At 42.7% G+C, this 23,512-nt stretch overlaps 1 protein-coding gene across 1 annotated transcript in view; it reads left to right on the forward strand.

Annotated features, from left to right (window-relative positions):
- LOC126059404 (deleted in malignant brain tumors 1 protein-like) overlaps nt 1-23,512 on the forward strand; it is a 109,579-nt gene that overhangs the window by 12,825 nt on the left and 73,242 nt on the right. Inside the window, exons 5-15 of the mRNA XM_049855105.1 lie at nt 3,284-3,313; nt 4,089-4,118; nt 7,555-7,869; nt 9,610-9,636; nt 10,098-10,163; nt 12,250-12,279; nt 13,978-14,040; nt 20,017-20,070; nt 20,759-20,797; nt 21,312-21,377; nt 22,762-22,791. Of these exons, the coding sequence (XP_049711062.1) occupies nt 3,284-3,313; nt 4,089-4,118; nt 7,555-7,869; nt 9,610-9,636; nt 10,098-10,163; nt 12,250-12,279; nt 13,978-14,040; nt 20,017-20,070; nt 20,759-20,797; nt 21,312-21,377; nt 22,762-22,791 (750 nt within the window). The remainder of the gene's footprint in view (nt 1-3,283; nt 3,314-4,088; nt 4,119-7,554; nt 7,870-9,609; nt 9,637-10,097; nt 10,164-12,249; nt 12,280-13,977; nt 14,041-20,016; nt 20,071-20,758; nt 20,798-21,311; nt 21,378-22,761; nt 22,792-23,512) is intronic.

The raw sequence follows: 23,512 nt of genomic DNA on the forward strand, positions 1-23,512 counted from the left end.
GCCTTCATCTGGCAAAATGGGCATACCAATAATAATAACTACGGTAATAATTGTTGTTGTCGTTAGGTTCCCGGTCCTGCTCCATCCTCACAATGTTGCCGTTTGACCCCAGCCCACCGTTGCAGCCTCTGTGTGTGTCAATCCATCACGTTGAGCGTCTCCCTTACAATAATACTAACGATGCCTTTTCTCCCTCCCTCACGTACTGCTGTGGGAATGAGTCACCTTCATTGTTCAGATCCATTTCAGAGCCATAAAAACACGCTACCAATGATGCTATGCATGGTAGGTCTGCTTCTTGAGGAAATCGACCTATTAGAGACGAAATCAGCCGTATTACTAATAAACCAATTTTGAACAGTGGGTCAAGGTCTAGAGCCAGGGAGAGCACAAGAAGAGGAAGCCCCCCGCAGTTGCTCCTCAGTGGCCCACTGTGGGGAGAAAATGTATCCCCCACCCCCTGCTCATTCCTCCCCAAACCCAACCTGCCAGGAAGCAGGGTCTGAGCCATCATGAAGCGGCCAAGAGCAAAACATCCAATTCCTTCAACAAACATTGATTTCAGAAGGCTTTGCAGACTCCAAACCAAACCAGACCAGTTGCCATCAAGTTGATTCTGACTCATGGTGACCCCATGTGCTCAGAGTAGAACTTCTCTCCATAGGGTTTTCAAGGCTGTGACCTTTCGGGAGAAGCTCACCAGGGTTCAAGCCACCAACCTTTAAGTTAGTAGTTGGGCGTTTAAACATTTGCACTACCCAGGGACTCCCAGCAGTGGACAAAATGTCCCTGGCCAGGGGACTGACTTATGAACTACTGAATGTGCCAGCCTCAGTCAGAAGCAGCGAACTCATTTGGTGACAGGGAGACTAGACCTGGGCTGTCCCGGTTGGGACCTCTCCCACTGCAGGGACTGGAGGTTGCCTTGAGAGTTCTAGTCATTATACTATCATCTCCAAGGCTTCTCATCCACCTGCAGGGTAAAGGCACCCCCTCTGACCTCCTGGGCCCTCAGGACCTTCCTCACAGTCAAATGAAGCTGGACCTTTCCAAAACCCTCCCTGTGAGTCCTAGGCCCAGCAGGACAGGGCAGAATCCATTTTTACCCCATCTGGGCTCCCCAGGCAGCCTGGGTGCGTAGGCTCTGCCACCATCTCAGCCAGCGTGTCCTCAGACCAGGCCCCTTGAGAGGGAGGAAGGGGCTGAGAATAATCCAGTTAGCAAATTGTTCTAAGTATAAATCTTACTTAAGAGGAATTTAAAAACTCTTTCCAAGTACCCTTTTAAATGATGGTTCTCAAACACAATTTAGCCCCCTAGGGAACATTTGGCAATGTCTAGAGACCTTTTTGGTTGTCACACCTGGGTGGAACTATGGTCATCTAATGGGTAGAGACCAGGGATGCTGTTTAACATCCTGCAATGCATAGGACAGCCCTCACAGCAATGAATTTTCCAGCCCTGAAGTCAGTGGTGCCAAGGTTGAGAAACTCTGCTCTAGAATCAAGCAGTTATAACTCACGAATACTGACTACACCACGGACTGCGAGAAGAATGAACAAGTCTGTCTTGGAAGAAGTACATCCAGACTGCTCCTTGGAGGTGAGGATGGCAAGACTTCTCACGTACTTTGGACATATTATCAGGAGGGACCAGTACCTGGAGAAGAACATCATGCTTGGTAGAGTGGAGTGTCACTGAAAAAGAGGAGGACCCTCAACAAGATGGATTGGCACAGTGGCTGCAACAGTGCGCTCAAACATAGCAACAATTGTGAGGACAGTACAGGACCAGGCAGTGTTTCGTTGTTGTCATAGGGTCGTTATGAGTCAGAACCGACTCGATGACACCTAACAATAAAATAACAACATAGTTGAATTGGTTAATTTCAGTAATTATTTATGGATTAATAATCAATTGATAATTAATTAATAATTAATTGCTTTAATGACAAAGGCAGCATTGTCTATAACTCCTTCCCCAAGTCTCAGTCTTGCTCTAGCTTTCAATATACTTTCCAATACTTTTATCTGAATTCCCCTTATGTCATTTGGGGGAGGGGGAAGAATAATCCAATGTTTTTCAAATATGGCATTTTCAGAGATTTACTGACTCATTATTGTAATGTCAAGTGCCCTAAGTCCAGGCGTGCTATCTTGGAAGGGCCTCAGGGCATAAAGCCCATCTGGCCCTGAGGCAAGTTCCAGTTTGCCAACCATTTTCTGCCCATTTTATTTTATATTTATTCTATTTTATATATATTCTTGCAATGATTCCTCATTCTATTTTATATATATTCTTGCGATGATTCCCATCTTGCAAATAAGGAAACTGAGATTCAGAGAGGCTCAGTGACTTGATCAAAGTCACACAGCAAAAACTGAGGTCTCTGGAGTCTGCTACATCCAGTGCTCTGTCCCTTCCACCGAACATGCCTGCACTTTGGAAAAATTGACCTGAAGGTAGGCCAGATTTGAAACGTTCAGAGTTGTCTTTGATGCCCTGCTAATAACGGCACCCTTCCTACCTGCTTCAGGGCCCCCCGACACACTCATACACCCCAGTCCCTTGCCCAATCCCCAGATGCAGAGAACCCCAATTTATTTAAACATGATCTTCCAAAGACCCCCTTCCTACACCACCAAAAAGCACATTTCCCTTGGCCATTTCCTTAAGGACTCTTTCCCAGTGATGTTGGGTGCGGAAATGAGCAACAGACCACATGAGGGAGAGAAGGAATGGTAATAAATTAGTCAGTTCCAGTATTTCTGAAATACCCCTACAGTACAGCCCTAAGCAGAGACGCTCTTTGAAATACTTTTATCTTAAAATGTCATATGGATTTTTACTTCCAATGTATAATAAAATCATACTTATTTTAATATAAAAGCAATGTTTTAAATACTTGACATGAGGTAAAACTGGTCCTTTAGGAAGATGCACCCTATCTCTCCCCTGACACGTCCCCTCCTCCACCCTCAGGTAGAGAAATGTAGAAAACCAAGCCCGGTTGAGTGGACTGGGGTATTCCTGAGCATAGAGTTTAGACTAAGATATTTGTATTTCAACAGATATTGAAAAGAATCTGAAGGGTTTTCCTTCCAATGTTTCAATGCCTTAAACCACTGAGGAATAGCCACATGTAAGAATAATTCTAGGCTGAGGTTTTTCCACGGTGTCTTAGCAGTCAGGTGACAGCTGACCCTTCAAGCAAGCACAGGGAATTCCAGAATTTTCATCATCACTAATAGACTCAAGTTACATTCAATTTTCTTTCTCCTAGAAAATGAATACGACACTTCGGGAGATTTTGGTAAGAACTACACCTAGTACGCTTTAACAGAACATCCACAGACGCCCCCAGTCCTCTGGTTGTGTTAACCGACACGAACACAGCTCAGGGGCTGGGAAGGGGGAAGAAAACAGTGATTGAGGGAAGAAAAAAGGCGGCTTCCCTGCTACCTTCCTTTAACCACATGGGAAGCATTTTCTCCCCAAACTGTGTTGTTGTTAGCCAAATGCATTTGAGAAATATACGGAGTGAAGATATGACCATGGTTTAGTAAATTGTCATTCAAAGAGAAGCTGAACTAAAGAAAATCCTGACTTCAGACACCAAAATAATGGCTTTTTGGGTCTGGTAAGACGCTGCGTGTGGCCTCAGGACACTGTACCACTCCATTCCTGACACAAGATCAATGAAGAGAGGCACACCCTTTCTTGTTAATCTGAGTCCTTTCACCCCCTCTCTTTGAAGTCCCTTTATAAATGCCATAGGAATACACTTTTATTAGCACTTGACCGTTTCGCCTTTCTACCTTCCTGGCAGCAGGTATGTCCGTCCACACAAATAACCCAGGCTAAAAGAACAGTCTGTGCATGACTCTGAGCTGCCCAAATACATGATCAATTTTTCACTTGCCATTGATCAGAAAGAAGCTGCCAAATATATTTCCCAAAGGGTGCCTGCCCTTAAGCTCAGCTTCTACTTCATAGGCCCATCATATACATGCTGACCCTTCCCCAGTAAACTCGTGCAGACTGTCATGAGTGGCAATGACATGTCATTCATTTCTCTCTGCTCTTAGATGCTGAAATTCTAACGCCATTTCCTGGTGGTAAGTCAAAGTTTCCTAACTCCTAGTTGGACGTGGCTTCATGGGTCATGTGCTTTTCAGTGGTGGGTAGATCACCAATCATACAAATACTTCCAGACAAAACGATTTCACCTGGAAACCCTATGCATTCATCTTGGCTTTTTCTCAATGCACTGGGGACCATCAGAAAGACAACACTCATCGTTCATCACCAGTTAATATTTGCTACTATGTGTCAGGTTTTATAAGGCACTGTTGGAAACAAAATAATGATGGTGTTTATAATTTTATGGGAGAAGTAGAAGCTTTAAAAAATAACTCAAAAACAGGACAAATATGATAAGTGTCAAATGAGGAATAGAAATTAAATGCAATGGAAGCTCAGAGGAGGGAGAGATATCTGTTGGAGGATCAGAGAAAGCTCCATGGAGAAAGGCCATTGGAGACTGACCACACGCCATGTTGAGAGGTGAAATGGGAAAGGAGATAACCGTCCATGGTACAAAGACTCGGGACTGAAAAACTTCAGGCATCCTTGAGAATCACTTTGGGGTTTATTTTTTTCTGAGCCAGTCCAGAGTATGAGTGTCAGGTTGAGGTATTTGGATTGCCAAGAGAGTGTAAGAATTTCTCTCCCTTTCTTTTTTTTTTTCTTTTTTAATGCCTCATATCATCTAACATCAGGCTTTTACATAGGTTCTCCATAAATGTTTGTTGTATTAAATCAATTCAAGTAAGAAACACTTGGAAGCCTTGAAATTCATTGAGTAAAGTGGTATCATGCCAATGCTGGACTTAGGGGCAGTAACCCTAGAGACAGGAGTCCCTGGGTGGCACAAACCATTAAGCCTCCAACTACTAGCCAAAAGTTTGGTGGTTCAAACCCATTCAGAGGCACCTTGGAAGACAGGTCTGGCAATCTCCTCCCAAAAGGTCACAACCTTGAAAACCCTATGGAGCTGTTTTACTCTGCACACTTGGAGTCGCCATGAGTTGGAATCCACTCGATGGAATCAAGAACAGCAACCTTAGAGACAGTGTGCAGGATAGATGGGAGGGGAAGTGAGTAGACCTGGGGGACGTGTGAGGGAGACCTATTCATGGGATTGTTCCCTGAGCCCAGAGGAGGGATGCTAAGGACTTGAATAGTCTGAGATTCTATCTTGAGCTCTCTGCCCACACCTATGAAAAGTGACTGACATACAGTCATTCCTTGGTGTCTGCAGATACCAAAGTCCGTGGCTGCTCAAGTTCCTTCTATAAAATGGAGTAGTATTTGCATATAAGCTATGCACATCCTCCTGCATACTGTACTTTAAATCATCTCTAGATTACTTAGAACTTTACTTATAGTACTTGATACAATGTAAATGCTATGTAAATGGTTGTTCATGCTTACACTTAACACCTAATGGTTTCTCAGTCTTTGCAGCACTTTATCATGAACCAGAGAGACCATTTTTGCCATTGTAGGGGCAGCTCTAACACTTCCAGGAGTTCCTGCTTCTTTCTGCTTTATTGAGCAAATGTTCTATTTGTTCTCACCGAACTCACAGCCCACTTTGGCAAGCAACATGCTGCTTTTCAAAAGATCTAAGGTTTTTATTTCCTCTTTGAGAGATAGCACTTTACGCTCCCTCTTAGCCTTTGAGGGATTGCTTTGACCATGTCATTGCTTTTCAGGAGCCATTTTTTCATAGAAACAAAGGGTGCACACAAGTAGCAAATGAACAAGACAGACGAACAATGCTCAGACAAGGAGAACTGGAGGAAACTGAGGAGCTGTGAGATGGCGGGAGGCTACAGCAGGGGCTGCTTACACATTGCTTCATTCGCATGGATTTGGCATCATGCTCAGTACACTGCAAATTCAAGTTTTGCTTTTTGAAACTCCTTTTTTTTTCTGAATACTTTCGATCTGCAGCTGGCTAAATCTTCGAAGCAGAACCCACAAATAAGGGTTAACTGTATTTAAAATAGTATGTTTATATTTATTTAACAGTGCTCCATATTATAACTGTCAGAGTCCCAGTTCTTTGTCATCACTTTTGGTCATTTAACATTTTTGAGGTTTTTCATCTTCACTGATTGTACACTCAGGACATTCAGAATTCACCACAGGATAGTAATTCAGTCAATGAAAAATTTACCAAGCCTGTATTATGCATCCTAAACCAAAACTAAACCAAATCCTTTGCCATTGAGTCAGTTCCAACTCATGGCGACACTGTGTGTTACAGAGTAGACCTTCTCCGCAGGGTTTTCTTGGCTGTAATCTTTACAGAAGCAGATCTCCAGGTCTTTCTTCTGCAGTGCTGCTGGGTGGATTCAAAACATCAACCTTTGGGTTAGCAGCCAAGCCTAAACCCTTTGTGCCACCCAGGGACGTATTAAGCATCCTAGAGGCTATGAAAGCAAATAGTTCTTAACCACATGGAACTTAACTTTCAGTTGGGAAAATTTCACTTTCATATATGAGTAATTTGTGGCAAATACAGTTAGTCATAGACCTTCCTAACCAGTCCTCCTTCCTTTAACAGTCCCTCGAGCTCCTGTAAGGGGCCTCTTATGCTGCTTGTATGTGAAATTGGGTTTCTCTATTAGGGGAGTGAGAAAGAAGAGGACGGTTACTGTATTTTTATGCAGATAAAGCACATGTTATATATATATATTTTTGCCAACCAAGCCCTCCCCCACCCCAGGTAGTTTTGAAGCAACCAAACAACCAACCAAGTTTTGAAACATGCCATGCTAATTTTTTTGCATGTTGCTGTAAAAAAAATTAACAGAGTGCACTTGGTTCTGGGTTTTACTTGCAAAAATATGGAGGGGGGGGCACAGCAGCTAGCAAAAGAACATAATACATGTATTATTTGCATAAAAATATGGTAACACTTTGTAATTATGATTAGCAACCCCTTTCACTCTAAAATTGTCTGTGTATGGACAAAGAGCCCTGCTTACCTCCCCGACAATGTCTGGTGGCCCCTGCCTTCTGCCTTCTGCACTCCAAGCACACTGGTTTCTTTTAATCCTCAAAAGACCTTTGCTCCCTGCTGTCTCAGGGCCTTAGTACGTGCTTTTCTTTCCTCCTCTCCATCTCTGTGTCTACTTAACTCCTTTCTATCCTTCTTCCAAGCCTCAGCTCCATCATCACTTTCTTGATTCTTCTCCCTAATCATGCACTATTAAAATGACGTGTGCCTCTCCCCTCTGAGCCTTAGCACTCCCTGCACTTGTAAGTCCACACCTCTGTTTGGATTAATGTGACTGCTTCCTCCAGTTTCCTCCAATGAGCATGTAAACTCTGTGACAGCAACAACTAGGCCTGCCCTGTGAGTCACAGGATCCCCAGTGCTATCATCTGTGACATAGTATTTGTTGAGTGGTTAAGCAAATGGGTTGATAGAGAATATGTTCCTATTCCTAACATGCGGTATTTCTGTATCTTTGAAAGACTGGCCACAATTGCAACTGGTGAACGGGCCCAGCCAATGTTCCGGACGTGTGGAAGTTTTCTATCAGGGCCAGTGGGGCAGGGTTTGTGATGACCAATGGGACATGAATGAAGCCGATGTGGTATGCAGGCAGCTGGGCTGTGGGCGTGCCCTCGCAGCCCCTGTTGAGGCCCAGTTTGGCGAAGGCTCGGGCGAGTTTCTGCTGGATGATGTAGATTGTACAGGAAGAGAGAGCTTCCTGGGACAGTGCCCTCATGCAGGCTGGTACCTCCATAATTGTGGTCCTGGAGAAGACGCCAGCATAGTCTGTGCAGGTAAGGGCTACCTCCCCCTCCAAGTGCATTATCTGGATTGCGTCTCCACTAATCCCATTGGCAATGCACGCATGCAATCCCAGACCACCTCTGACCACTGATAGGAGCAAAAGCAAAGAGACATTGGTAATTTGAGAGGCTGACTTCATTTACCACAAGATGTTGAAATGGATTTTATACAGAGGAAAAATAGTGGAGAAATGGTGGATCCATTACAAGAATTAGATTTCAAAATAACTGGTGAAAAAGGCATTAGTCAATGGTAACCTTAATCACCCACTGATACTATGGTGAACTCAGAGACGAAAGTCTTTATCATTAAAAGCTTGCAGTCTAATGAAGGTGAAGAAATGAGGAGTTTATAAATTCGAACAGCACGTAGTTTTGTCCTGTTGATTGCAATTTCAGGCCAGTTATGCTAATCACAACTCTCTGGCCAAGTAGTAATAACCGTGATCAGTCCAGTCCAGGGTTTCTCGACCTCAGCTCTACAAGCATTTGGGGATGGATAATTCTTTGTTGTAGGAGACTGTTGGAAACCCTGGTGGTGTAGTGGTTAAGTGCTGTGGCTGTTTACCAAAAGGTCAGCAGTTCAAATCTACCAGGTGCTCCTTGGAAACCTTATGGGGCAGTTCTACTGTGTCCTGTAGCGTCACTATGAGTAGGACTTGATGGCAATGTTTGTTTGTTTCATGGGTAGGAGGCTGTGCTGTGCATGGCAGAATGTTTAGTAGCACCCCTGGCCCGTATCCATTAGATGACAGTAGGGCACCCCTGCCAGCCACGCCCCTTCCCATTTGTGACAGCAAAAAATATCTCCTAATATTGTCAAATGTCACCTTGGGGGAGGGGGGAAATCATTGTCAGCTGAGAATCACTAGTCTAGACATGCAAAAGGATTCCCACTACCACGTGTGACCAATATTTAACCTACCGCCAATGTTAAAGACAGGAATTTGTGTGCCAGTGGGAAAAAGGAAATCACATGATGGGTCTAAACCCAAACCCATTGCCATCGAGTCAATTCTGACTCATAGCCACCCTAAAGACAGAGTAGAACTGCCCATAGGGTTTCTAAGGCTGTAATCTTTACGGAAGCAGACTGCCACATCTTTCTCCCAAGGAGCGGCCAATCTTTCGCTTAGCAGTCAAGCACTTTAACCATTGCGCCACCAGGGCTCCTTGTAGTGGCTTTAGAGAAGTGAATTTTGTTGCTAAAATCCCCAATTGTATTGAATGAGAAAGATTGTATCTACATGATACTAATGTAATCAGTTAGCTTTTTCAGTCAGTTCATCACATATTGTATGTGTGTGTTTGGGTTTGTTTTCATTTATGTTTTTGTTTCTTTTTTCCTTCCCCCTTTCATTTGGTTTTGTTTTGTTGGTTTTAGTTGGGGTTTGGTTGAGAATTCCATCAAAGCAGTCTCTTCTGTACAGTCACGGGGTTCCACTTAACTGTGCTGTGTGTGAAATGTCTGTCATCTGTTTGGAGGTGTCAGAGTTTGTACGGTAAAAATAGCACAGCCACGCTGGGTTGAGCGTAAGTTATTAGACACGCTTTGTTCATATTTATACATCTGGTAATTGATCAGTCGTCTGAAATAAGGCAGGAAGGGTCAACATTTTGATTTGGGGGGACTCATATTCTTCCACTTTAAAATTCATTTTTAATTGAAGCATCTCTAGAAACCATTGCCCTTTTTTAAACCAGGTCTTTTCTTTTCCCACTCATTAACAGAGACTGAGCATTTAAAGCCTGCATTGGGTAAGTTCTTACTTTTGTTTTATCAACCTGACATGTTTTCATTCTATGAGCTACCTGGGCAGGTAATAGGTACATAATAGAAGGAGAAATGGAATCAATGGTGGGAGGAATCAGATGGCTGTATTAGATAGCCATTATTTCCATCTCTGCATTCCTGGGCTTTCCGAGGATTCTACCGTGAGGTTGAAAATGCTGTTGGAACATTTTCTTCCTTTCACAAGAATTGGCTTTGTTTTCATTTCAGTCATGAGGGTTACCCCTTAGTGTTGGTATTTTCATTTTTGCAATGGAATTTCTGTTTAAAGCATTATTTCTACCACCATGCTTATAGAAAAATCTTGATGAATTATTTTTATAGCTTACACATTGTCCAGCCAGCGTTTGTTCTTTCCCACTAGAGGGGGCTCAGTGTGCTGGTGTAGGGACACTGACCCGACTACCCCTAGCTGTTTCTATTCTAGCAGTCACTGAATTCTCAACCCCTCTCTCTACGGAGAATGCTGACGAAGCATTGCTGATGCCCCCAGGTAGGAGGCACTTTTATGTTGAATTTAGAGTATTAGTCCTTATTTTGTCAAATTTTCCTTTTTTAAAAAACAACAGTGTTTGATTGGAATTGCCGAGCCAGATTGGGAAGGGAGAATATAGCCCATGTTTTGTACATGAACTATCAACTTGCTGGTGTATTAGGGAACCAGTGAGTCTTGCAACTAGTAAACCCAACGGGAGCATGTTTAAGGCAGGACTATTTACCAGCCAAGACTGAGCTTTGGGGTGAGAGAAAGAAGATGGGTTTTCTGGCAGAAGATCAGAGTTTAAGTTTCATCTCTGCCGCTTATGTAGCGTGACCTTGGGCAAGTCACTTACATTCTTTTTACAAAGGGAAATTAGAACACCTGCTTACCAGTGCTCTGTTTGAATTGAACGAGATTGTATACATGAAATGATAGTCAACTTGTATTGAGTTTTTACAACGGTCCAGGCGCTGTTCTAAGCACTTTACCTATGTAGTTATTATTTAGTTCTCTAATTCAGGAGTCAGCAAACTTTTTCTATAAAGGACCAGATAGTATCATGCTTTTTGCAAATAACACACCCGTGTAAATAACGCACACACATGTAATGCACGTATTTCATCTAGGAAATAATGCCTGAGGGGGTTGCGTGTTGGCAAAAATGTATAAAGCACACACTATTTGGAAAATACTGCTTTGTAGGCTAGATGGTCTCTGTCACAGTTACCCAACTCTGTTGTTGTAGCACAAATGCAGCTATAGGCAGTTCATAAGCTAATGGCGTGGCTGTTTCTTATTTACAAAAAGAGGCACTAGGCTGGATTTGAACCACGGGCCTTAGCTTGCTGACCCCTGCTCTAATGACTTAATTAATTCTAAGCACTTTGCATGCATGACTTATTTAATTTTTGCAATAACCTTATGAGGTAGGTACTTTCATAATACCCATTTTATGGATGGAGAAACTGAGGCACATAAAAGTTAATCAATTTTCCCAAGGCCATGCCCGTAGGAAGGGGTGGTGTTGCTGGTCTCTGTTCGGTATCAGGTATCTATCATGAACTTGCTTGGCTTTTATGGGGATTTGACATTAAAAACACATAGGCATAGCATTCTGCCCCTCCTATAAAACCGCTGTTGAAGAGGATAGCAGTGGTCCTTCTACAAACTCAATGACTTCCTCTAGGAGGACAGCATTTATCAGACAAGGAGACTTCCATTATGCACCTTGATTTCTGTTACACCTCAACCACCAGAAAGTTCAAAGCTTAATTGAATGATCAGTTAAGTAATTAGCTAAGGGTGTTATTGGTTGGTTGGTTGGTTTTTTGTTTTCCTATTTCTTTCCCTTTCCTCCACGTGGTCATTAGTCTTAATATTTCTCTTTTTCTGGTCTTTCTATACAGATAGCTGTACTTTACTGCAAGCCATCTGAAATCTGTTTGGAAGTACAGTAATAGGGTATATGTAACAGATTGATAAAAATGCCACTGAGGCCCTAGGGAAAATGTGTGAAGGCAACTGGGCTCTTAGGGAAGCATGAATCAAGAAGGCAGCTCAGGTGTGGACATGCTGTGGTCACCCCTGCTTTGGTCCTGGTTGGAGAAGCACTGCCGTGGACAGACATTTGGCCTTGAGTTCCAGTGGTGACTGGCTTGCTCTCAGGGTGGGAATTCTGTAGAGAATGTATCACACAGTAGGGCTCTTATATCATGAGAGTCTCTTCAAAACAATCAAATCAGCAAATACTTCTGAGAGCCTATTGTGTCTACCCAGCGGCAACAAGGAAGAAAGCCCTGGCAATCTACTTCTGTAAGATTACAGCCATTGAAAACCCTGTGGAACGCAGTTCTACTCTGACACACATGGGGTCACCATGAATTGGAATGGACTCAACAGCAATAGGTTTGGGTTTTTGTTGTCGTTGTTGTTGTTTATGTCCGAGGGACTGTATTTTACCAGGAGTTCACTACATTTTAAAATTTATATATTAGACCTGTCATATTTTTAAAGACTTGTTGAAAACCAATAAGTAGGCAAAGTAAAAGCTATTCATTTTAATTGTACAAGAAATATTTCAATGTGTTTATACCAATAGGTGATGGAAATTCAGCAAACATATTATCAGGTAAGAGAATATTTTTGTGCCTTTTCCCTTGGGATAGTTCTGAGTGTCCATCTAAACCCAGGAGAAAAGTAAATGGGAGAGATTTGCTGTTACTTTACGGAGTGGCTCAATATAACCTGCCCCTTATAGTTGAGTTTATGGAAACCTGGTTTTTAGGGGGTCACCCAATAGATTTGCTAACTTCTTAAAAAAAAAAAAAGTGAAAAAAATATTGGAAACCCTTTTGACTCTGAGAATGTCTAAACTCTCTCTTTTTTTTCACAAATGACATGCTTCAAGCTTTCTTTGGAAGGATAATCATTTGATCACATGTAATGTTTACTTATTACACAGATTTCCTATTTCTCCTACAACAAACCTTGTCTCGTGGCCCTTTTTCTTCATTTTCAATGGCACCATTGTGGTGTCTTCACATCTTTCTCTGACCCTGACCACTCTTCTGCCTCTCTCTTCTACTTTCAAAGACCTTGTGATTACATTGGGCCCACCTGGATAATTTGGACTAGTCTCTATTTTAAGGTCAGCTGATTGGCAACATTAATTCCCTTTTGTCACGTAACCTAACATATTCACAAGTCCCTGGGCTTAGGATGTGGACAATCTTTGAGGGCAAGTATTATGCCGATCACATTTAGTTATTAAATACAGCTCTGTAGTTGCCACTGCTCAATGGTACAGAGATGGACGCCTCACTCAGGACATACACTGAAATACGGTGACCCAACAGCAAGTAAAGAGAGGAAAGGTGTCATAAAAGAGGGCGAGCATCTACCCAAGCAAATGCAAAACAACCAACAATTGTGATCCCCTTCCAGTCATTTCTTCTGTGGGTGTTCCTTATGGGTATTGTCAGTAATTCCTGTGACCAGATATGGCATCTGGAGAGCAGGTGAGAACGTGGGATCCTGTGGAGCCATGGAGAGGTTTTATGCTGGGGAACACTTACGACACAGAGAAAGGCCAGTAATAAAACAGACTTAAAAATAAAATAAGAAGAACAAGTGAATGAAAGTGTCAGGGACCCCCGATGGTCCGGACCATCACACCAACTCTTAGGTATAATATTCAGACCAAAACCACGTACACCTGCTCCTCACTTATCAACTATCCCATTATCCAACATTTATGACAATAGTAAAAAATCTACCATGTGACTATTTTGCTCATTCATGAAGTAAGTCTGTCTGGCAGTAACAAACGCTGCGGTGTGAGATGACAGTAATGCTGGCTATGATGGTTAAAGTTATGTGTCACACTGGCTGGTTGAGTCTCAGTGGTTTGGCAGTTATGTACTGATGTAATTTGGCAGTTGTGTAATGATGTAGTCATTCTCCATTTTGTGACCTGATATAGTCCTCCTCCATTTTTGCATAATGCCATTTTTCACATAATGACCTGGTCTTAGAACCTAACCATGTCAATAAGTGAGGAGTGGTATAATTCTGGTCACAAAACAACCAAGACCTGCATTTGGACATTGAATTTGGAAGAAAGGCATGATGGGAATGGGGGAGGATCAGGGGACCAAGGATCAGTGGCCAAGAAGTGATTGAGCATTTTCATCACTTACACAGTGGTCACTTCAGAGTTGAGGCAAAACTTCATCTTGGGAAATCTCAGGAAGCCCCTGGATGGCCACACCTCTCTCAAGTCACTGGGAGAAGTTACTTACTGTTAACAGATGTTTCTTTATTACAGTTCTACCTGCTGCCATCTCAACCCCTACCTCTCCTATAGCTGCTGCACATTCAACATCATCAGGTAGGACGACTCTACCACCACCACCATTACCAAATTTGTCATAGCTCCTAAATTGCACTGTAACTATGGCCAGTGGCTCTGCTGCCATCGCTCGATACTACTAATGGTCCAGAGGCTGAATGGTTGAGAGGTTGAATGGTTGAATAATGTTGAGATTGAATGATTTGAGAAGATACAAGGGGAGCCTGAGAGGGTCTGCATTTCCCCGCTGTCCAAATGCACTTTACATTTAATCATGTATGGTGTTACTGTCAAAGAACAAGATAACACAATATTGCTCATTTCACATCCTTTGAAAATGCAAAGAAAACAGAAAAAGAGGTTGGTGTGTGTGTGTGGTTCTGTGTGTGTGTCTATGTACGTGTGTTATAGACAGATGAATGAAAGGGTCACCTCATATCTTTTGAATTTATGAAAATAAACTACAGATCTGGCCTAATGTCTAGGAAACATCCCTCTTGGAAAGACTGGATTATTTTCCTACACTTGTAAATCACACAACCGGGGTATACTTCTTCCTCATCGTGGGGAGTGGTGGTCTCCATTCTGTGCAGTTTTCATTCTGTCGTGCTAGTTGAGACCGTCTCGGGTCATTGCTGGCCTTTCAGATACACCATCATATGACTCATATAAGGAGCCCTGGTGGCGCAGTGGTTAAGCACTGCTAACTGAAAGATGACACAACCTTGCTTCCTGAAAGTGAAGGAGACTTGAAGGACTTACTAATGAAGATCAAAGACCACAGCCTTCAGTATGGATTGCACCTCAACATAAAGAAAACAAAAATCCTCACAACTGGACCAATAAGCAATAAACAGAGAAAAGATTGAAGTTGTCAAGGATTTCATTTTACTTGGATCCACAATCAACAGCCATGGAAGCAGCAGTCAAGAAATCAAAAGACTCATTGCATTGGGTAAATCTGCTGCAAAGGACCTCTTTAAAGTGTTGAAGAGCAAAGATGTCACCTTGAAGACTAAGGTGTACCTGACCCAAGCCATGGTATTTTCAATCATATCATACGCATGTGAAAGCTGGACAACGAATAAGGAAGACCGAAGAAGAGTTGACGCTTTTGAATTGTGGTGTTGACGAAGAATATTGAATATACCACGGACTGTCAAAAGAATGAACAAATCTGTCTTAGAAGAAGTGCGGCCAGAATGCTCCTTAGAAGCAAGGATGGCGAGACTGCGTCTTACATACTTTGTACATGTTGCCAGGAGGGATCAGTCCCTGGAGAAGGACATCATGCTTGGCAGAGTACAGGGTCAGCGGAAAAGAGGAAGACCCTTAACGAAGTGGATTGGCACAATGGCTGCAACAATGAGCTCAAGCATAACAATGATTGTAAGGATGGCTCAGGACCGGGCAGTTTCGTTCTGTTGTGCATAGGGTCGCTATGAGTCGGAACCGACTCGACTGCACCTAACAACAACAACAACTGAAAGGTCTGAGGTTTGAATCCGCCAGTGGTTCCTCGGGAGAAAGACATGGAGATCTGCTCCCAATAAAGATTACAGCTGAGGTAACCCTGTAGGGGTAGTTCTACTCTGTCCTATAGGGTGCCTTTCAGAATCGACTCAACGGCACGCAACAACAACATAACTCATATACCTATAATGATGATGATAATAGCTAATTTTTAGTAAGTCCTTACCCACACTGTCCAATACAGTTGCCACTACTTATGTGGGCACTGAGTACTTGAAATATAGCTGATCCAAACTGAGTTGTGCCACAGTATAAAATACACACCAGATTTCAAAGACTTAGTACAACATAGAGAATGTAAGATTGTTCATTACTAATGTTTTACATTGATGAAATGTTGATATTTTAGATATACTGGGTTAAATAAAGGAGCCTTGGTGGCACAGTGGTTAAGCATTTGCCTGCTAGTCAAAGAGTCGGCAGTTCGAACCCACCATCTGCTCTGTGAGAGAAAGACCTGGTGATCTGCCCCGTGAAGATTAAAGCCTAGAAAATCCTAAGGGACGGTTCTACTCTGTCCTATAGGGTTGCTATGAACTGGAATTAACTTGAAGGCAACAGGTTTGATTCTTTTGGTTTGGTGAGTTAAAGAAAATATTTTATTAAAATTAATTTTGCCTCTTTATTTTTACTTTTGAAAATGTGGCCACTAAAACATTTAAAATTACAAATGTGACCTGTCTTTACTTCTGTGGGCCACTATTGCCTCACGTTAAGTCAATCATAGCGTTGAATGCCTTATGTGGGTTTTCTTACTTAACCCTCACAACAGCCGGATGAGGGAACCTTTACAATCCCTATTTTCTGAATGAGGAAGTTGATCCTCAAATAGGCTAAATATTGTCCCCAAGGCTGATGGAATGATAACACAAGCAATCAGACTTCAGAGCCCTAGAGTGTAAGATCTGAACTCTTCCAAAATCTCTCTAAGCCATGTTGAAATCTTATTGTCTGCTAAAAAGACTGACTGGGCATGTTGCCTATTCAGGTAGTCTGAAGCTCCATTTGAGATGAGGGAAGCTAACAGTGAGAAGATGGGCTGACCCTGAGCCAGACCTGCATTTGATGTTCTTACTTTTACGCTTACTTCCCCCAAACCACAGGTCCACTGCCTGTGGGGAATCTCCCCACCCAGGACACCAGCTCTAGCCCGGCATGCCTTGCCTAATCTCCCCACTACAACCCACTCTGATTCCCTCTTCTGGATTCCTGTAGCTCTTGTTCCTCTTCAGCATTGTTGTGTGTGGCATCACTGGGTGGTGCCAACAGTTAAGCACTCATCTGCTAGATGAAGGGTTGGAGATTCAAACCCATCCAGAGGCACCTTGGAGGAAAGGCCTGAGGATCTATTTCTGAAAAATCAGCCATTGAAAAGCCTGTGGAGCACAGTTCTACTCTGACAGGCATGGGGTCACCATGAGTTGGAATCAACTCAACGACAACCGTTTTTTATTTTTATAGTTACGTGTATACCCGCTTGTTTCCCTAATGACACTGTCAGCTTCTTGAGACAGAATCTGTATCTTTCTCATCTGTGGTGTTGCCTCCACAAACCCACCCCTCCACATATACACACACTCCTTAGAATAATGTCTACTGCCTGCTGATCATCCAGTGCTCCTCAAATGAGTAACTGCTTGACTTAAATACCACTTAGCTGTTTCTAACTTGCCTAATTGTATCCGCTTTCAAGCATTAACAAAAGAGACAGCAAGCACATTAAAATTCTTAGACCTCATGTCTGTTGTTGTTGTTGTTAGGTACCATAAAGTCAGTTCCAACTCATAGCAACCCTATGTACAACAGAACAAAACACTGCCTGGTCCTGTGCCATCTTCACAACTGTTGCTATGCTTGAACCCATTGTTGCAGCCACTGTGTCAATCCATCTCATTGAGGATCTTCCTCTTTTTCACTGACCTTCAACTTTACCAAGCATGGTGTCCTTCTCCAGGGACTGATCCTTCCTGATAACGTGTCCAACGTATGTAAGACGCAGTCTCACCATCCTTGCTTCTAAGGACCATTCTGGTTGTACTTTTTCTAAGACAGATTTGTTTGTTCTTTTGACAGTCCATGGTATATTTAATATTCTTCTCCAACGCTACAATTCAAAGGCGTCAATTCTTCATCAGTCTTCCTTATTCATTGTTCAGCTTTTGCAAGCATTTTGCAAAACACCATGGCTTAAGTCAGGCGCACCTTAGTCCTCAAGGTGACATCCTTGCTTTTCAACACTTTAAAGAGAGCTTTTGCAGCCAATTTGCCCAATGCAATGCTTCTTTTGATTTCTTGACTGCTGCTTCCATGGGTATTGATTGTGGGTCCAAGTAAAATGAAATCCTTGACAACCTCAATCTCCTCTCCATTTATCATGATGTTGCTTATTGGCCCAGTTGTGAGGATATTTGTTTTCTTTATGTTGAGGTGTAATCCATACTGAAGGCTGTGGTCTTTGATCTTCATCAGTAAGTGCTTCAAGTCCTCTTCACTTTCAGTGAGCAAGGTTGTATCTTCTGCATACAGGTTGTTATTGAGTCTTCCTCCAATCCTGATGCCCTGTTGTTCTTTGTATAGTCCAGCTTCTCGGATTATTTGCTCAGCATACAGACTAAATAGGTATGGCAAAAGGATACAAGCCTGATGCACACCTTTCCTAACTTTAAACCATGCAATATCCCCTTGTTTTGTTTGAATGACCACCTCTTGATCCATGTACAGATTCCTCATGAGCACAATTAAGTGTTCTGGAATTCCCGTTCTCCACAATGCTCTCCAGAATTTGTTATGATCCACACAGTTGAATGCCTTAGCATAGTCAATAACACACAGATAAACATCTTTCTGGTGTTCTCTGCTTTCAGCCAGGATCCATCTGACATCAGCAATGATATCCCTGGTTGCAAGCCCTCTTCTGAATCTGGCTTGAATTTCTGGCAGTTCCCTGTTTATATACTGCTAAAGCCACTTTTGAATGATCTTCAGCAAAATTTTGCTTGCGTGTGATAGTAATGATATTGTTCAATAATTTCCAGATTCAGTTGGATCGGCTTTCTTGGGAATTGGCAGAAATATGGATCTCTTCCAGTCAGTTGGCCATGTAGCTGTCTTCCAAATTTCTTGGCATAGACGAGTGGGCACTTCCAGCATAGCATCTGTTTGTTGAAACAGCTCAATTGCCTGGAGACTTGTTTTTCGCCAATGCTTTCAGTGCAGCTTGGACTTCTTCTTTCAGTACCATTGGTTCCTGATCACACGTTACCTCTTGAAATATTTGAACGTTTACCAATTCTTTTTGGTATAGTGACTCTGTGTATTCCTTCCACCTTCTTTTGATGCTTCCTGAGTGGTTTAATAATTTCCCCATTGAATCCTTCACTATTGCATCTCAAGGTTTGAATTTTTTCTTCATTTCTTTCAGCTTGAGAAATGCTGAGCGTGTTCTTTCCTTTTGGTTTTCTGTCTCCAGGTCTCTGCACACATCATCATAATACTTTACTTTGTCTTCTCAAGCCACCCTTTGAAATCTTCTGTTCAGCTCTTTTACTTCATCATTTTTTCCTTTTGCTTTGGCAACTGGACTTTCAAGAGCAAGTTTCAGAGTCTCTTCTGACATCCAATTTGGTGTTTTCTACCTTTCCTGTCTTTTTAATGACCTCTTACTTTCTTCACGTATGATGTCCTTGATGTCATTCCACAACTTGTCTGGTCTCCTGTCATTAGCGTTCAACACATCGAATCTGTTCTTGAGATGGTCTCTAAATTCAGGTGGGATGTACTTACTCAATGTTGTACTTTGGCTCTTGTGGACTTGTTCTAATTTTCTTCAGTTTCATGTCTAAGAGACCCAATAAGGATACTTTTAAAACCAAAGTGGCATATTCCCTTTACTTGACAGTGCAGGGCTTGCAGCAGACTCTGGAAGGAGACTGTTGTGTTTGGACCACTGCCCACTATCGCCCAGCTGTCTGACTCTCACCATGCCTCTTTACCTCTCTCTGCTTCAGTTTCCTTACCTGAAAAGTGGGCATATGATTGTGAGGATTAAATCTGCAATTTTGTGTAAAGGACTTTCACAAAAGTGTACAACCCAGTGACATTTAGTACATTCGCCCTTATCAAGTCCCAAAACATGTTCATCCCCACAAAAGAAAACCCTACACCCGCTAAGCAGTCACTCTCCATACCCCTCCCCCAGCCCCTGGCAACCACTAATCTGCTTTCTGTTTCTATGGATTTGCCTGTTCTGAATATTTCGTGTAAATGGAATCATAGAATATGTTATCTTTTTTATCTGACTTCTTTCATTCAGCATAATGTTTCAAGGTTGCTGGTTCCTTTTAAAATTCTCTATTTTGAGTGAGTTTGTGTATTGTAATTGAATTCTTCCCCTCGAAATATTAAGCAGATGGAAAGGGTTTTTCTCTTTCCATTAAGTCTTAAATATCAAGAGTCATTTTCTTGGTATCGTTTTTCCAACAGCTCTTTCAACTTCCACCATCATAGAAGACATTCACCACCCAACCATTTCATCAGGTAGGTTGATGGGCTCTGAGTTAAAATAACGGAAAATGGGTGCAATACATTGTATATGCCACATTCAGCATTCCTCAGCCCATCAAACCAGTTGCCATCCAGTTGATTCTGACTCATGGCGACCCCAAGTGTGTCAGAGTAGAACTGAGTTCCATAGGGTTTCCAATGGCTGATTTTTCAGAAGTAAATCACCAGGCCTTTCTTCTAAGGTGCCTCTCCCATCTTTTGATTTAAGGACAAGTGAAATCCCCTATCAGTGGATCTAGGGATAGTGCATGGTGTTCAGTGTCACCTTCTGCACTAGATTTTGAGCTCCACGAGGACAAGGGTTTTACCTGTCTTCCTCATCACTGTATCCCTAGCAATTAGCACAGTGCTTGGCACATACACACCCAATAAATATCTGTTGAAAGAGTAACCCAATGTGTAGGCAGAGTGTGTGTGGACAGGCTATTTGACCCCTCTCAGGGGGAGCTTCAGTTTTGGCTGAGAACAATCCTGCTGGACAATGTTCAGTGCAGGGAAGTCTCTCCATTCAACAAACTGATTCGTACACATAGGCATCCCTTTGAAAAATGCTGGTAGCCTCTATTTGTGCTGATAGTCTTCCTTAGAAAGCAATGTTAGTATTGTACATGTTAGCAAACTAATGAAGCCAGATCCTTGTAAGAATATTTTTATTTTTCAGTAACAGCAGGTAATGAAAAGTTACCAACCATCTTATCAGGTAAGAGCAGTGATTACATCTTTAGTCGTAGAGGTACAAAGACTTACCATTCAGATGAGAGGTGAAGATACATCTTGTTGCCATTGAGTCGATTCTGACTCATGTGATTATGATCATGTCACTAGTGGACATTGTATGCATACTGTAATGTCCTCCATGGGGTCATCCAAGACAATCAGCATCCCTATGAATACGATTTTTAAAACTTTTGCCTTGTTCTTCAATGACTTATTTTACTACTGTTGAGTAAAGTACTTCTGCAGAGCCTTGCGTTGACGTAGGGTTAAAAGGGGGAAAGGAGTTTGGGGCAGCAAGATCACAGGAGCTTTCTATGAGCAACCTGAACTTGACTCCAGCCTCACTAGAAACCTGGTCATTCTCTATGAGCACATGGCCAGTCCAGATGTCTTAGCTGGTGGCTCTTTACCAGCCCCAGGTTGAGTTCTTTCCTTGTGTCTATGCCAGGAAAAAAAAAAAAAAGTCAATCCTAATCACTATTTCCATGTTGTTCTAGTTCTACCTGCTGCCAACTCAGGATCCGCCAGCCGCAGAGCTAATGCACCTGAGCCCAGCCCACCAGGTAAGCACCTTCCTTATAGGACACACCATTGGTGTTGTAGATCACAAGCAAATCATCACAGCCGTGGGAGGACCTGAACACTGAGAGGTGCACAGGAAAGCACAACATAAGAGGAAGAGGAAGCACTGGGCTCCAGGACTGGGCAGTTAGCTAGACCTCCCACACAAATTAGCACCCCATCACCATTACCTTTCTGCTTTACAGGAGAAACATTTTATAGCTCAGAAAGACAAAGAATAATAGAGCAAACTACCATGTCTCCCTAACCTAGACATGACCAGTGCTTAAATATCGTCATAGTGGTTTCCCAGTCTTATTGGGAAATAAAATATTATAGTTCAGTTTAAAGTTCCCAATATTCCCCAGTAGCTTTTCTCTTCTTCCTCCTCAGAGACACTCACTTGAATTTTTGTGTGTATCTTTATAGTTCATTTTTTTATGTTTTCACATACATGAATTATAAAATCTCTAATTTTTTCTATATATGCTGTTTTATGTTTTCCTTTCACACAAAATTATATTAGTCTATATATATCATTCAGTACCCTTTTTTTGTTACTCAATGTTACATTTTTTAGATTCACCCATGTTGGCGTACATATACATATATATCCCAGTGCTTTTAACTTTTGTGAAGTATTCCATTTTTTTTAATAAACCATTTAACTTATCCATTTCACCACTGACAGAAATAGGTTTTCTAAATCTGCATGTCTACCCTGCTGATGTCAAGTTCCAAAGCACCAATGCTGAGAAAATGAGAAAAACATGTTCTTTCACCTCCTCCTCTTTGTTTGGTGACCAATAAAGGGGACCCCACACCATGGCGTAATTATTAAGCAGTTTTTTCCTTGGACTGTTTTTATGTATGTGAAGAAGTTGAGTGATCTTAATTTGTAAGCCAGGCAAATAGGTTGAGATCAATACGTAAGTTTCAAAAAGGTAGCCTTATTTTCATTTCCACGGAGGCCTGGCCTGCCCTGAAGCTGGTCAATGGCAGAGGAAGATGCTCTGGGGGAGTGGAAGTTTCCTACCAGGGTGTGATGATGGCTGGGGTCTGAAGGAGGCACAGGTTGTGGGCAGGCAGCTTGGGTGTGGACAGGTGGTGTCTGGCCCACATGGTGCCCACTTCAGCCCCAGCTTTGGGAAGATTCTCCTGGACAACGTGCAGTGCAGTGGTGAGGAGCAGCACCTGGCCCTGTGTGCCCACAACACCTGGTTCACTCACAACTGTGGTCACGAGGAGGATGCCGGAGCCATCTGCTTGGGTGAGGGGTCTTTGCGTTCTAAATGACTCATGGACAGAGTGCGTCATTACAAAAAGTGAGCAACAAGCCGATAACCTCCTGTGATGGCTGGTGTTTTCCTCTCTCCACACTCACAGGCTCTCCCACGGCAAGCCCCTCACCTCCAGGTAAGACTTGTTTGGGCTACATCTATGTCCCATTCACCTACTTCTACTTTTGTCTAACCACAACCGATTACCATGGAGTCTGCTCCAACTCGTGCCAACCCCATGCGTATCAGAGTAGTACTGCACTCCGTAGGGTTTTCAATGGCTGATTTTTTGAAAGTAAATCACCAGGCCTCTCTTCTGAGGCAGTTCTGGGTAGACTCAAACCACCAACCTTTTGGTTAGCGCCAAGCACATTAGCCGTCTGCACCACCAGGAACTCCCTACTTCTATCTAGCTAATATCTAGTGTGTGATAGCAATGGGAAGAAAGTGGCCCTATTAAGTCAAGCTTTACGCAGTTTACAGAGGCTGGTTCGAATGCTTGAATCCTACAAGGTTTTCCCAGTCTATAGTTCTACCCACCACAACAGATGGAACTCATAGCACAGATCTGTGGTGCTGTGGCTTGCTCTCATGGTCTCGTCCTCTCCTCCAGGAAGCATGCTAATCCTGGCTGAATGGCCCCTCTTCTGGGTAGCTGGCAAAGGGTAGATCCCAGGCACCATTTGGAGATGAGGCTGGACAGAGAGCTCAACACAGAAGAGCAACGACAGCAAAGAGGCAGTTTAGGAATTAGGAATCAGTATCCTATGACCTGAGTAGCGCAACCAGTATACACTCAGCTGGTAACTGAAAGGTTGGCAGTTTGAACCCACCCAGCAGCACCAAAGAAGAAAGGC

The sequence above is a fragment of the Elephas maximus genome, chromosome 16 (assembly GCF_024166365.1).
Source record: "Elephas maximus indicus isolate mEleMax1 chromosome 16, mEleMax1 primary haplotype, whole genome shotgun sequence".
Taxonomy (NCBI): Eukaryota; Metazoa; Chordata; class Mammalia; order Proboscidea; family Elephantidae; genus Elephas; species Elephas maximus.